This window comes from Mytilus californianus, unplaced genomic scaffold, assembly GCF_021869535.1.
Source record: "Mytilus californianus isolate M0D057914Y unplaced genomic scaffold, xbMytCali1.0.p SCAF_2, whole genome shotgun sequence".
Lineage (NCBI taxonomy): Eukaryota > Metazoa > Mollusca > Bivalvia > Mytilida > Mytilidae > Mytilus > Mytilus californianus.
In genome coordinates, this window is record NW_026262668.1 from 117,449,873 (window position 1) to 117,464,879 (window position 15,007).

Consider the following 15,007-nt stretch of genomic DNA (forward strand, 5'->3'; position numbering starts at 1 on the left):
AAGTGAATTGTCAATACCTAATTCATTTATTAAGCAGTTTATGTAATGATTTTTACACACAAAAACGATGTTGTTTGGGGCTTTATCTGCGGGGACAACAACATATTTGTCATGGAGGTAGGACAAGTGTTTTGCAACATAAGAAGTAAGAGTATAGACTGGCCGGCTCGGAGTCAGAATAATGTGTCCGGGTAAGGTGATGTGTCTTCCTGTTGACTGTTACCTTGTGAACTAGCTCATTGAAAATCCCGCTCAGCGTGTGGGTCTAGTACAAAGCAGGTTTAATATTCATATCATATTAACATGTTCTCGTTCTGAATATGCATATTAATTTGCCGCTGGACGTTAACAGCCACCCATCATCATCCTTGACACCTTATTATAATTTATAAAAACTGTCTCCGAATTTTAACCATAAAATGCTTTTTTGCACCAATTTTGTTTTTGCTCCGAATTATTGGTATCACTTTTTAGGCTTTTGCGAGACCCTTTCGATGAATATTGCTATAGGATCACATGATTGTTGGATAAGCTTCATCGCGTGTTATGCGGTATGGGTTTTATTCATTGTTGAAGGCCTACATGATCTATAGTTGCTATAACTTCTACGTCATTTGGTCTCTGGTGGAGTGACAGTGTTATTCTTTCCAAATAAGGTTATAACCCTCTCAGGCAAAACTCACCTCAGTAAGTTTGTGCTATTCTATTTATGACTCTTTTTGTCATATAGCTATTCACGTATTCAGATATTTATACATTCTTGGGTTTTATATTTCTGGATTCGAGCGTACCGGATGAAGGTGAATCAAGAAAAGTACTTTGGACGCACCAAAGTTATAAAGTGTTATTTTCACTCTTATCTTGTATTCTCGTATTTTCTCACTGACAGTTATGATCTTATATGTCCACCTTTCTGATTATTAATTTTGTTTTTGCTACAATGACAGTTTTTGATTCACACGTTTATCTTTTATATAACTAATGTCGAACGCTAGCAGAAATTAATGGATAATAACATTTATTTAAATACTTCCTTTAATAAAAAAACCTTTGTCAGTTTGATGCTTAATTGCATATAACAATACATAATTGTAAAGAAATAAAATAAATAAAACATAAAAAAAACACATAGTTTATAAAACATGACATATTTATGAACATTTAATTGACTTGTAATTTCAGTGATAAAATATGAAGTCTTAAAGTTTCATTTCAGCATATACATGTATGTCTTCTTTGTTTATATTTATTGTTAACAGTGAACTATTAACATTATATGTTATACTCAAGGTCATATGTATAACTTGAACAAATACCCTGAATTGAAATCGACTTACATGTGCATGTTTATGTTGACGTTTTTAACCAACATGATTGATCTCCTGCAAGATTTTTAGCAATACTTGAGGTCAAATATACTGTTACTTTCACTATCATATGTCTAAATCTCCACCCTAGACCTAATCTTAGCCTCACCTAAACCTAACCAGCACCTTAAACATATCCTAACACAACGTTACAGTGTATCTATAAGTAAAAGAAAGCATACCTCTATTATTTATATGTGTATTTTTTGTAATCATATCAACAGTATCATACACTAAAGTGACCGGTTCAGTAAGACATTTTTTTTAACTCACCACTGATCAAATATTAAACCATTGTGGTGACGTCAGCCTATTCATTTACCGTGGATTCTTTTTCTAGAATCAACGCTTCCTAAATCTGCCGCTGAAATTGACTCACCAAATTATATTCAATTGTTTCCTTTGTGTGCCTAATTTCATTAAGTTTGAATAGGCTAATTTACTGATTTCTGTTCACTAATGGAATTAATTTAAAAACTTACCTTTAATTTTTGTAATTTTTATATGCCTTCACTGGGAATCGAACCCTTCCTTGAAATCTGTTATGTGTGACTGACATCAACACACCGACGAAACCTCTCGGCTACCAATGGGTTACACTATAGATGTTTATTATATATATTTAAATGAACATCTGATATACATCGGTTCACACAGGGCTTGTACCTTTATATAGACACAATAGGCAGTCGTATAGTATGAGTTGGTAGCCGCGAGGTTAGCATGGTTAAAATCAATGAGTTAAAGATCGGGATTTGTCGGTTTAGGTTCGAATCCCTGTATTCTCTTTGTTGTACCAATTCTTAAGTTATCCTAGTTTTTTTTCTAATTTTGCAAGTTATAGTGGATATTTTTGTATTAATAGCGAGTTTTACCGGTTTTTTTTAATTATTATTGGCTATTTCACATGTTTGAAACAAAAATGTTTACATTCTATTTGTCATTTTTTGTTTTATAAATATAGTATGATTTCATTTGTTTTACTACATAATTTTACAAAGGTTTGTTCGCAAATTCCTATGCGCGAGAAAATCGTGATGTGCCTAGAGTGCTAGAAAAATTTCGATAACATACTTATTATATATACTTTATATATGCTTTTTGGTCGGGTTGTTGTCTCTTTGGCACGTTCCCCATTTCCATTTTCAATTTTATTAGAAATAATTTCGAATATGTCTTATTTTGTATAAACAGATAATATTCATATGCCTGGTAATATAAAATTCTTTAAAGGTAGAAGTGTTATATTTGTATTTTGTTAACCAATTAATTGTGATCTGAGATTTATCAATGCATCGTTGGACACGATAACATGGTTATTTAAACTCACTTACAATACCTTCTAATTAAGAAAAGGCTTTAATTTTGAAAAGAAATTAACACAATAGTTTAAGTTATAGATACAATGGATAAGCGTAGATTCATGAAAAACAAACCATTCGCCCTCCGGGCTCATGGTTTCTTTTTCAAGAATCCACGCTTATCCATTGTATCTATATAACAGAAAACACATAAACGTATGGTTGTTATTTGCAAGTGCACTGTAAATTTAAAGAGTAAAATAACAACACGGTTCGAACAGATTTCTCAATAGTCTTTTATAAATAAAGTTTTTTTTTTCTCAGAATGTACAAAATGTGGTAAATAAAAATGAAAAAATGAAAATATTTACCGTCATGTCGGTAAAAGCCGGTTCCGCCCACAAACGACAAGGAAATAGGACAGAAATTCACAAACTCAGTTTTGACTTATTTTTTACCTTGATTTTTTTTTGCTGTTGAATTCTTCTAGCACTATTATATATTAAACTATTTTTACACAATTAAGAATAAGTTGTTTTCTATTTGTTTGATGTGTTTGAGCTTTTGATTTTGCCATTTTATAAAGGACTTTCCGATTTGAATTTTCCTTGGAGTTCGGTATTTTTGTTATTTTACTTTTTGTTAAGAGCACAATCTGTCAAAATTCCTAGGTGCTTGAATGCTACTAAAGAAAACATACTAAACCAATCAGTTCATGTTAACATCTGTTTAGATATTGAGATACCAAGTTCCTTTACAAAATCAAAAACAAAAAAGTTCAGACAACTGAGGTGTAAGAGATCAGAATGGTGATATACAAGACGTCCATATGTCCTTAAAATAGAATAACTTACGAAAATGCAAACGTTTATGTAAAAAATGATAAAAACTGTGTCAACTAATAACTACATGATTTTGAATAAAATAATTACAATAAATGCAAAGATTTATATAAAAAAAATATTAAAAACTATGACCATTAATGTCTACATATGTATCAGTAATATACTGGTCTACTGCGAAAAGACAAATTCAAATCAAGCCCTCATTACCACTTTGGAACAAAGTTTTATTTCTAATCTGATCATATAAAATATATGATGGATGACTGTGTGACTTACAATGTTAGTTTGATGGATTCCTGAGAAATAAAACACAGTATCATATCCGTACTTTTCACTGACATAAACCTTCCGTGTCCAAAGTTTTACAGTTACCATTTTCCTCTATTTTGTCATCAACTTCGATTTCACTTTCTTCGTTATCACTTCTTGCATCTTGAATCTAAAGGAGTAAAAATATAACAGCTATGGATCACAGAAAATGTTGGTTTTTACATCTTTTATAGCAAATGAACCAATATGCAAATAACATAATAATAATGCAAGAAAAGACATTTAAGTCGTGGTAAAGATACAGTCTGCAACAATCTACTATTGCCCCCGCCTAGATAAGTTGTGAATAAATTTAAGAAAGACTACCAAAGATGACCGTCAACAGAACATTCTTTAAAAGACAAAAAGACCACAATGTTATTTGAATAGTGATATCCATGAAATAATAATGATACTAAATTGTTTAAATGGTAGATAAACCAAGTTTTACTCCAAATATTTGATAAAAGGAATTAGTGAACACCTGCGTGTATGTGATTGTTTTTTTCAACATTTTTATTTTCCAGGTAAATGTCATTAACAAATATTTTTCATTTGTCAGGCCAATGAAAGATGAGGCAACGGTGGCAAGTTTTTTTTCAGTTCGAGAATCCAATAAAAATATTCGGGTAGGTCTGTATCATTATTTCACAATGAATAAACATAAAGGAGAAGGTATGGTGATGCCACTTTTTTGGCCTCTGGAATTCAAAAATCAAAAAGTATGATAAATCTAGCGAATATTATCCTCCGGTTGTTTACAAGACATAAGTCTGACAGATATCAGTATTTATTGTTCTTAATTTTGCCTTACATATTTACCTAAAGGCTTCAAACTTCTTGAATTTTGTGCAAAACTGCTCATTTTGAGGTCTTGTCACTTATAATTAGATATGAGCAATAGCTTTAGCAAAAAGATATTTATGTATGTAAAATATCTTTTTGATTAAAGAACATCTTCAATATTCCTTTATGTAAAGTTAATCAAGTGATATAGCTTCTTTGATCTAAGTTAAACCCTTACGAAAACAAAAACATAAACATTAAGATATTGCCATTGGAAGACCACCAGACCCCCTCTCGCTTCACTCATTCGTGAATGCATTTAGCATTATAAATACATAGATATTTACTTTTTGACAATTTACGTTCCTGGAGGCCTTATTATCTTGGATGCCTAGTTAGCATTGCATCTTAAATGAAAACAGGTATACATATGGGTCTTTATGTATAATGTATAATATATGTCACCCAAAAAAATAAAAGCATTAGATTACGTTCTTACTAAGTAATTACACGCTTCAACCAATTATAGATATATCAATTGGTAAAAGAAATGTAATTTTCTGATCTTTGTCTGGTCACGCCTTGTCTTTCACGATCAAAATAATGCGTTGCCTGATCTTTCACGATCAAAATAATGCGTTGCCTGATCTTTCACGATCAATTTGGATTAAAAATCAACAAAAATATGCTTTTTCAATGTTATGACATTTTTCAAGTAATAATTCGGGATTTTTTCTTAATGATTTTCATAGGATTGTGTGTCGCCTTTTGTGTTTTCTTAAAGAGTACTGCATTTTTTCTTTAACGCAGTGCACAATATCATTAAGGAAATTGAATCAAATTGACAGACATATTTCTCTTTTCTGATTTGTTCCACCTTTTGAAAAAAACAGCAGATTTTTTCACAGATTTTGAAGTAGAATTACACCAAATTGCATTCACGATCCGATGCCAGATCTTTCACGATCAGAATGACACACTTTGGTTTTAGTATGTTATAAATCAAATATGAGAGTTTGGGTCAAATCGGTGATCATGAATTTGATGCCCCTTTAAAGCTGTTGCTCATATCTGTTTTACCCAAAAGCTATGAGTAAATGGCCATTTTTGATCAAATATTTCATTTCGACATGTTTATGACGCCATAAGGACATCATAAATGACGTTTTAGCACCAAAGTGTCCAGATTATATTACCCTGTTGAATTATCAATTGATAAGTTTGCTATTTTTGTAATTATAGGAGGGTCTTATCATACCTACATCTTTTTTAATTTTACAAAGAAATATAACAAGTTTATTTACCTGTCCAGCAGTGAATTTAATTTTTCAAAGTAATATAAAAAGTTTCTTTACCTGTCCAGCAGTGAATTTTATTTTACAAAGTAATATAAAAAGTTTATTTACCTGTCCAGCAGTGAATTTAATTTTACAAAGTAATATAACAAGTTTATTTACCGCTCCAGCAGTGAATTTAGCTGCAGCACTTTTAATAATTAACCATGTCCATATGAGATGAAGTATTTGTAGTACCAGTAAAGCACCTTTGACAAATTTCATTATAGTACACGAATCATACATTTCTACATATGGTCCAAGTTCTCTTGCATACACAGGAAGATCTATAAATATTGTGTATAATATCCTGAAAACATAAAACAAAAAAGGCTCACCCAAAACCGAGGATAGAAAGGTTTTGAATTTTCTTAAGAAACGCCTGAAATATCGTCCATATGCTTACCTTATAATAACCATTATACAAAAATTCTACAAAGTAGATAATGAGAATACCCAACACCAAAGAAGTGCTGAAAGAAACACATTTCTATTTCATAAATATACAAATAATTATATACGCAATAACAAACAAAGTATTCTATGACTTTTTTAAAATTTAGTAAAGTTTCTAGACTACATGAAAATGGCCACCGTATGAAATAAAGTATAGAAAGTTGGCCTTATCTCATTGGTACATTACCCCAAGCTGGTATACTATAATGAATTCTAAAGAGTGAAACGTACGCACCCATGCTTCGTTACAAACTGTATTTAAACTTCTTTCCCTTTACATTTGCTTTTTGATATCTTTCTGTCCTTTAACATCGTAAAATTGAAAATGAACATCATTTTTAGTAACTCTAAATATTAAGGGCTTGATCCTGTTAACTTACGAATAAAAAAGGAATACACAACGATTTCACATTTATTCATTATTATCTATTACATTTTGCATATTTTTCATATTCATATATTTGTTGCAGATCATTTTTCATTACAATATTTACATGTTGACCAATAAGAGCACTAAGAGACAAATTTATAAAAGGTTTCTGAATCCTTGTTATTTATTCCAATTACTATATTTTTATTTGATTAAGTTTGTTCACACATATGCATGTTTATATATAGATATATGTAATTGTAAGTATATATTTTCTCTGTAACTATGATATGTAGTTTTTTGAGAATAAACTTCATTCCTATTTTAATTTGATGATTATTTAAGAATAAATATTGTTTAAAATAAAATAAAAATAATTATAATCCATCAAGATTTACTGGGTTAAACCCTTATATATTTATTGTACTATGCAACTTTTATTATTATTATTATTTTCTTTTTATTACCAATAGTTTCATAACATTAATTGAGTAATTATGGGCCCCATCATGGAAATAAAAAGGTACCGAAAATCTGTTTAAAATTTAATGCGGATATGTCGCCTACAATAAAAGCTAGCATGCTATATTATAGTAACGAAAGTGCTCACAGAAGAAAATGAAGGTTGCAAAACTATATTTAAGAATAGAATGTTTTTTTTTTCTATTTTATTGGAATGTAAAGAGGTTGACCGAAGCACATTTTAAAATAAGCGTCCGTGCTTCATAATAAAAACAATGAGCTGCACCATGAGCGCATGATACGCCCGTTGTCTTTTATCTCGTCTTTATGCTTTCAATGAATATATATGATCAACTAGAAATACTGTGAGCTCTGCTCAAATAGAATCCCCCCCCCCCCCCAAACAAAAAATAAAGACTTGCACCCACAGTGGTACCCATTGACACAAAACATAAACAATTTGGAACTATATAGGCTATCTCAAGTTTAAATAATGTGTGGCCTCGATTTTGGAAAGAATAAAATGCTATAACTGTCCAAAGTGAGAACAATTGACAGTTTTCGACGATTTTTCAACGAGGACAGTTCCATAACTCCGCAATGTAATATCAGAAATTTATAAAAAAAAAAACTAATAGGAGCTTATTTTGATAGATATAAACAAGTCAACAAAATTTCATGAAAACTGCTCAAAGCGTTTTTGAGCTATTGTCCGAAAACTGGAAAAATTCCACTTCTTTCTGAATAAAGTCCCAATACTACAACACGTAAAATCATTTTTTTTAAATCAAAAAGGAACTTATGCCAATGTATATAAAACAATTCACTAAAGTTTAATGAAAATTGTTCAAAGCATTTTTGAGTTATAGTCAGAAAACTGTAAAATCACTCCTTTTTTATGAATAAAATCCAAGCAAGTTGAATAAGTGGTCATATGTCTGAACACTTTTAATTGGTAGTAGACTAAAGACGAGTTGGTACATACCTTCATAGACCATTGCGTGTATTGTGTAGAGTTAAGCAAAATAGGAATGGTACCCTTCAAATGAGTTGTATTAGTCCAATTTATTTAATACTATGGTCAATGATTTATTTTGTTAAATGTCACAATTTACAGATGACGTTGATGTATGGAAATAAGGCCCATGCATTAAGTTTTTACAGAAAAAAATAAAAGAATATATAGCTAGATAATATATGTAAATGGTGCTCTACATGGGGTTTTAAAATTTCTCCAAATAAAAATTTAGTTATCATATTAACTAGAATGAAAAATATAAATACAACATAATAACTTGGCAATCATATATTGGAAATAGTTTTTAGCAGAGGCGGATTTAGGGCGGAGCTACATATATGGTTAATGCATAACCTTTTTACATGTCCCACTCCAAATGTTGCTTACTTTGGGCGCCCGCCACTTTACCAAAATTCTGGATCCGCATCTGTTTAGGATTAGTATATTCAAAATTTACAAACTAACAAACACCAAGCCCTTCTATTGTTTGACACTAAGTATTGTTGAAAAAAAAAACGTGAGTTGGATTTTTTAAATATTGTAGAACCGTGAATAAACCACCATAATACGTCCCGTAAACGGACGTTAAAAAGTGTGCACACTCAAGGCTTTTACATCCCTATAAAATTACAAAAGAACCATTCAATACTTATAATTAAATGAAACTATGAAATTACGAGTTAATTCAAGCCTTGGTTAGTTTTTTTCCAGTGCTTTGTTTTAACCTTGTTACGAAGAGTCATTGACATAGGCGGATCCAGGGGGGGGGGGGCCTGGCCCCCCTTTCGTGGGAAAAATTTGGTTGATTATATAGGGAATCATTGAAGCATGACTGGAGCGGGCCCCCCTTAGGAAAAGTTCTGGATCCGCCACTGATTGATGTTGCATTTAATTAGAAAATGAAATATTACCTTTGGAACACCTATGCCAATCAAAACTTTGCATTGTTCGAAATACTAAGGATTTTCTTCCCCAGGAATAGATTTCCTTAGCTGTATTTGACAAAACCTTCAAATTTTGAGTCCTCAATGTTCTATAACTTCGTACTTTATTTTGGCCTTTTAACTTTTTTATTCGAGTGTCACTGACGAGTCTTTTGTTAGCCTGGCATCCTGACCGAATCTTATACTTCGTCTACCGTCGAGCAGTGAGCCAGAATCCAAGGCTAGTCTTTTGTAGACGAAACGCGCGTCTGGCATACGCCTGGTATTATTGATGAGATTTTGATTTTATAAAACGTCTATGTAATGTAATTATTCGTTTATAAATCCGATAAAGTCTTTTTATATAAAAAATATAATATTGAAGCGCAAGATAAAATTAATTGACTTAATCACTTATAAAGAATTCCAATACTCACACATATGGATAAATACCAAGTCTCGTGATAATCCACACGAGTATGAATAAAACAAACAATGTATCTGCTACCATTGGCTTCTTGCAGTAGATAGCTACTTTTGCCATCTGGAAAGATCACATTTTTTTCTTTTTAATGTATAATCTTGTAGTAAAAACGGATCCTTTTTTTCTAAACATAGTTAATAAATAAAGTGATACAATATCATTATACATATACGAGTAATGACACATCAGTTTTTAATTTACCAACTGACTCCTTGCATCTTCCTCAAGCCCTATATCTCCTAAAATACGATGATTATTTTACAACGATTTAAACATTATGAGATGGTCACTTTTAATATAACGACAGGGGCATAATGTCAGTCCAGATTGCATGATAACTTCTGTTAATAATGGACAAGCGCATGCGCGTAAGAATGCACGATTCAAAATCTTTGTGCCCACGTTGACTTTTCATCTCTGTTGTTGACGTGCAAAGTTGTGTGTGTGTCAGAATGAAATGGTCGATATTCTTTCAAATTTTTCTGTTTGAATGGGTTTGCATTGTTTAAAATTGGTTTCAGGGAATAAATACGACATTTGTAGGAGTTTTTTTTTCGGATGTGTATGTGTAAATTATAACGATATTATCAACGTTCAGTTTTGTATTGCCTTCGTGATCATCTTTGTAGAGGTAACCAATAATACACACATGATAATGTAAATTGAACATGTTTGTCCAAAAAATTTATATTCATCATTGAAAGTAAAAGGAGCTGAGTTTATACATTTTACACAAACTATTATTGTCAGACAAAGGGTTTGATCGCACATGAGATACATATTAATCGAAAGCAAGAAATTGGTCGATCGCACATGAGACATATATATTAAATGAAAGCAGTTTTGTATCTTTGGTTAAAACGTTCTTACCGCTAAGAGATAATCCACTTGGTCATGTATACATAGCACCAAAGTTCCAGCACGTAATAAGTTGTATGAGAATGATAATACCAATAAAAATATTGTAACTACGTGATGAATAATTAACTCAGTAAAATCCTAGGAAAAAAGGAAAATGTTTTAGTCATATTTCTAGTAGCGCTCAAACCATATTTTGATGCTGTAGCGAAATATTAAGTGATACCGTTAATATCATATATTAAATATACATCTTGTTTGCGCAGTTTCTTTCCATGCAGTTATCAAGTATACAGCTTTTTGATCGGTAAAGAAGTTTTATACTATGAAAAAGCGAAACCAAAGATTAATACCTTTTAAATTTAAATCTCTAATTCCTCGAACTTTTATGTGTAATTTCTGAAAAAGAATCCAGTTCTCTTGACCATAGAGGTGTCTGTGATATATTTTAAACTTTGCATTGTTATCTTTTTTTTTCTATTAAATGAATACATGGAAAATTATTTTGTGTACGCACAATTTTAACAAAAGAGATCTAGAGGTTAAAATACGGTTTTGTCAGTATTTGACATAGGATGACCATCGTTATGTGAGCAATGGTTCACTTTTCTGGTAAAATCGAACATTTTTATCGCTTACTTTTCGCTTATGATCTGTAAAAAGCATATATACAGCAGAGAGATAAAACCCAAGCTCTATCAGATAGTACCAGTATACGTCATTAGACACACTCTGAAAATATACGACCAGATAGTCTGAAAATACATTATTTAAAATACATAATTATATAGAAACCATACATTTTTACTACGAGGCAAATTCAGTAAAACTCCTCAATTGATTTCACTTTTTTTTCAAAAATTCTTTATTTTCATGTTCTTACAAAATTATATTGTATTTGTTTTAGTATGAAGCGAAGTAATAAATGCCTGAAGATGGCTCTAACTGATTTACAAAATGTCTATAGTGTATATTCATAATGAATACGGAAAATTGTTAGGTACAGCTATGTATAATAACCTTTCGAATACAACTTAATTCACTTACTGTACTAACTATTTGATTAGAGGCAAAATATAACAAAAACATGTTAAAGTTGCAATAATATGTTTTAGTCTTCAACGGCAATAATATTTCGATGTTGTGGATATATTTAAAATTGTTCAAAATCTTAAAGAAACAATTTACACGCATCAACTTTCAAATTCCACTTACGGTTTTATCAACTATTTAATTTTGATCCTCTGAATGAAAGAAACACAGGGATGTTTGGCCTTATACTGGTACACAGCCGTTATTTGCGAGTTTGTTAAAAAGTGCATATCCAAAGACATACTGAATATTTTACGGAAGGAACCAACCTAAATTGGCCTTTACAATGGAACGCCATGACTGTCTTATGTTGATGATAATCATTATATGCAGTGGTCACAACATTATATGCAGTTGTGACAACATTATATGCAGTTGTTGGAACATTATATGCAGTGGTCACAACATTATATGCAGTCGTGACAACATTATATTCAGTCGTGATAACATTATATGCAGTGGTTACATTATTATATGCAGTGGTCACAACATTATATGCAGTTGTGACAACATTATATGCAGTTGTTGGAACATTATATGCAGTGGTCACAACATTATATGCGTTTTGTTGATGAAGGTGATGATCAGTGATAGTGATGATGACGATTGATGATAGTGATGGTGGTGGAACAAATTCGGTAAACTTCGTAAATTTTATCGGAAATTGCCGAATCCGGTTATAACTGATAGGCAATTCGATTGAAAACTTTAACAGCGTAAAAAATAACACCTGCTAATGTGCTATTGTCTGCAAATTGGACAGACATAATTTTATAAGTTCAGGGGTAGTTCATTCCGAGAAAATGATGAAACTAAGAGTTGCATGCATTAATTATAGTTCTGTTCGTCCTAAGAAATACGCATGGCATTATGTAAGTCAAAATAATGAATAATAATAATGAAATATCTTTAGGACAGTGTGCATATTATATGCCTCGAGTTCATTTCCTACTGAACAACAATAGCTAGGTTCAACTTTAAAGTCGATATTCAGTTTAAATTTCGTAAAAACATTTTGAATAAAACAGTCGGCTGTCATTAAGACCTAATCACCATATCTCGCTTATATATTTCATGATAGAGTTATTTGGCTTCGATTTTCTGAATTATGCATTTTTACATGATTAAATATCTAACAGACATTAAAAATGCGGTTGAAAGCATTTCATTGTAGGAGTTAATAATAACTTTACATCAATATTATCCAACTTTTGCAAGCGTTTTAGCACGTAAAGCACTTTGTCTACTAAATACGAGCAGCAGCCTTAACCAAATAGATGTATAATCATATATGAAAGCATCGATCATATTTTACAACTTCAGATAAACATATTTTTTTTGTTAAAGTTGATGCATATTAAAATATAAACTTGTATTAGGAAAGTTTTCTCTTTTCAAGACCCAGTTTAATATTTTTATTCATCTTTTTATCATCTATTTACGGAGTTTGGGAGTGGATATAGCTATTATTCCGTTTGTTCGTCCGTCTGTCACATTTAAGTTTTGCGTTTAGGTCTAGATCGAAATAAACTGCGAGTCAAAGAGGAATGATTTACTATTAGTGCGCACATCTTGGATAGTAACAAATGTCCATGAAAAAATGGGTCACCTCGACCTACATTTTACACATATTTAATTCGGGTTTAGTTTTGCATCTAAGCAACTATAAGTCATAAAGGAATGCTATCTATTCAGTGCGCACATCTTTGATAATAACAAAGGAGTTTGAAAAAAAATAGTCATATCGACCTATATTTGACGCATGAATGATTCAATTTTGTGTTAAGGTCCAGCTATGAGCAGCTACAAGTAATAGAGGAATAATATTTGTTACTGCGCACTTCTTTGATATTAATGAAGGTCCTCACAGAAAATTTGTCACCTCAACACATATGCGCTAGGCTAGCTTTTAATTATATATACTCTACAACAAAAGCCGGAACTCGCCACTCATTATTATGTCTCTTAATGGAGGACTATTGTTTTACTGTGAATTCTTCTAGTTGTTATTTGCGTTCTTATTCTTCTCAGATACAAGCTTGTCTTGTTGTTATAGTCAGGGGATTTAGTAATTTTTGCTAACTACTTTTTTCCATATCGCATGTTAGGACTCTCGTCAGAAGTTGTAAAATTTCATATCTGAATATATTTCATTATTTGGAAAATTTACTTTTTATGGTAGATCTTGATTGTTTCTGTTAAAGACATGGGGCTTCTTTCTCCTATGTTTCACTCACGGGGTAAACATTGGAAAATTATCGAAACTTATTGGATTTCTATATATTGCATAGACAGAATTATATACTTAAAAACTGAGATTTTCATTTATAAAATAGTTATTTTGCCATTAAAATTGCTGTTCCATGCCCTTTTAAAACAATATTCCAAATCTTATATGTTTTAGTAAAATTTTATTTCGAATGACATCGTTGATCAACATAAATTAATTTGTTTCCAAAATACAATACATAGATTACTTCTGACAAATTTTTCGTTCTTCTTGAAAAATACTGGGTCATGATATATCTAAATTGCAGTCCCGGATAATCTCGGAAGATGTTTATTTGGGGTTAATGTTCAGAAATGCACAATTATATATGCTTTTACACACTTAAAGTATAAACATATTAAGCTATGAGGATGATGATACTGATCATTGAAATAAGATTAAAAGACATTAAAAATAATGCCCTTGGCGTGGAATAAATTCAGAGTCCTACTTCTTAATTTCCTTATTTCAATTCAGAGTTTTATATATTGTATAGATATAGCTGTCTATTGTTGCCGCCTGTATGACCCCAGTGTTGTACAGTTATCTTAGTCGTTGGGTTTCTGTCTCATTGAAGCATATACGTATCTCTTTTTTTCATAAGAATATGAAAGGAATGAGACATAGTACGTAGGTTGAATGGATCCACGTGTTTCAGGTACGCACAACATTACTGTCCAAGTGTAGAATCTGCTGTCGGTGGTTCACCGGCTGTCAATTATCCATGATCGTTTTTTGATTTGTTTTAGTTCATTCTTTGCGACGGGATGCTTTATCCTGTGTTGTATCTTTACATTATATAAATAACACATAGCTGAGAGGGTGATAGAGCAGATTGTTACCCCGAGAAAACATTGTCAACTGAGGCGAGGCCAAGGTTGACAATGTCTTTTCGAGGGGTAACAATCTGCTCTCTCACCCTCTCAGACATGTGTTATTTAATTTATCATACTGAATGTTCTGTTATTACTGTCTATTAAATTTCAAATTCAAAGTAATAAACTATGACGTCTTGTACATAACAACCATCCGTATTTAATAAAGCGCACACTCAGATCAAGCGTCTCCGTGAAGGGTAATAGATATCCCGGTTCCCGGTACTACGTTCCAGGTATTAGCTAATACCCGCACGC

General features: G+C 31.5%; 1 protein-coding gene across 1 annotated transcript in view; it reads right to left on the reverse strand.

Annotated features, from left to right (window-relative positions):
- Window positions 1–1,026: 1,026 nt before the first annotated feature.
- The window catches only part of LOC127728660 (ceramide synthase 2-like), a 31,310-nt gene continuing 17,329 nt past the window's right edge, over window positions 1,027–15,007 (reverse strand). Inside the window, exons 6-10 of the mRNA XM_052236268.1 lie at window positions 11,153–11,245; window positions 10,526–10,654; window positions 9,609–9,715; window positions 6,066–6,252; window positions 1,027–3,952 (exon numbers count right to left, since the gene is read on the reverse strand). Of these exons, the coding sequence (XP_052092228.1) occupies window positions 3,845–3,952; window positions 6,066–6,252; window positions 9,609–9,715; window positions 10,526–10,654; window positions 11,153–11,245 (624 nt within the window). The 3' untranslated portion in view covers window positions 1,027–3,844. The remainder of the gene's footprint in view (window positions 3,953–6,065; window positions 6,253–9,608; window positions 9,716–10,525; window positions 10,655–11,152; window positions 11,246–15,007) is intronic.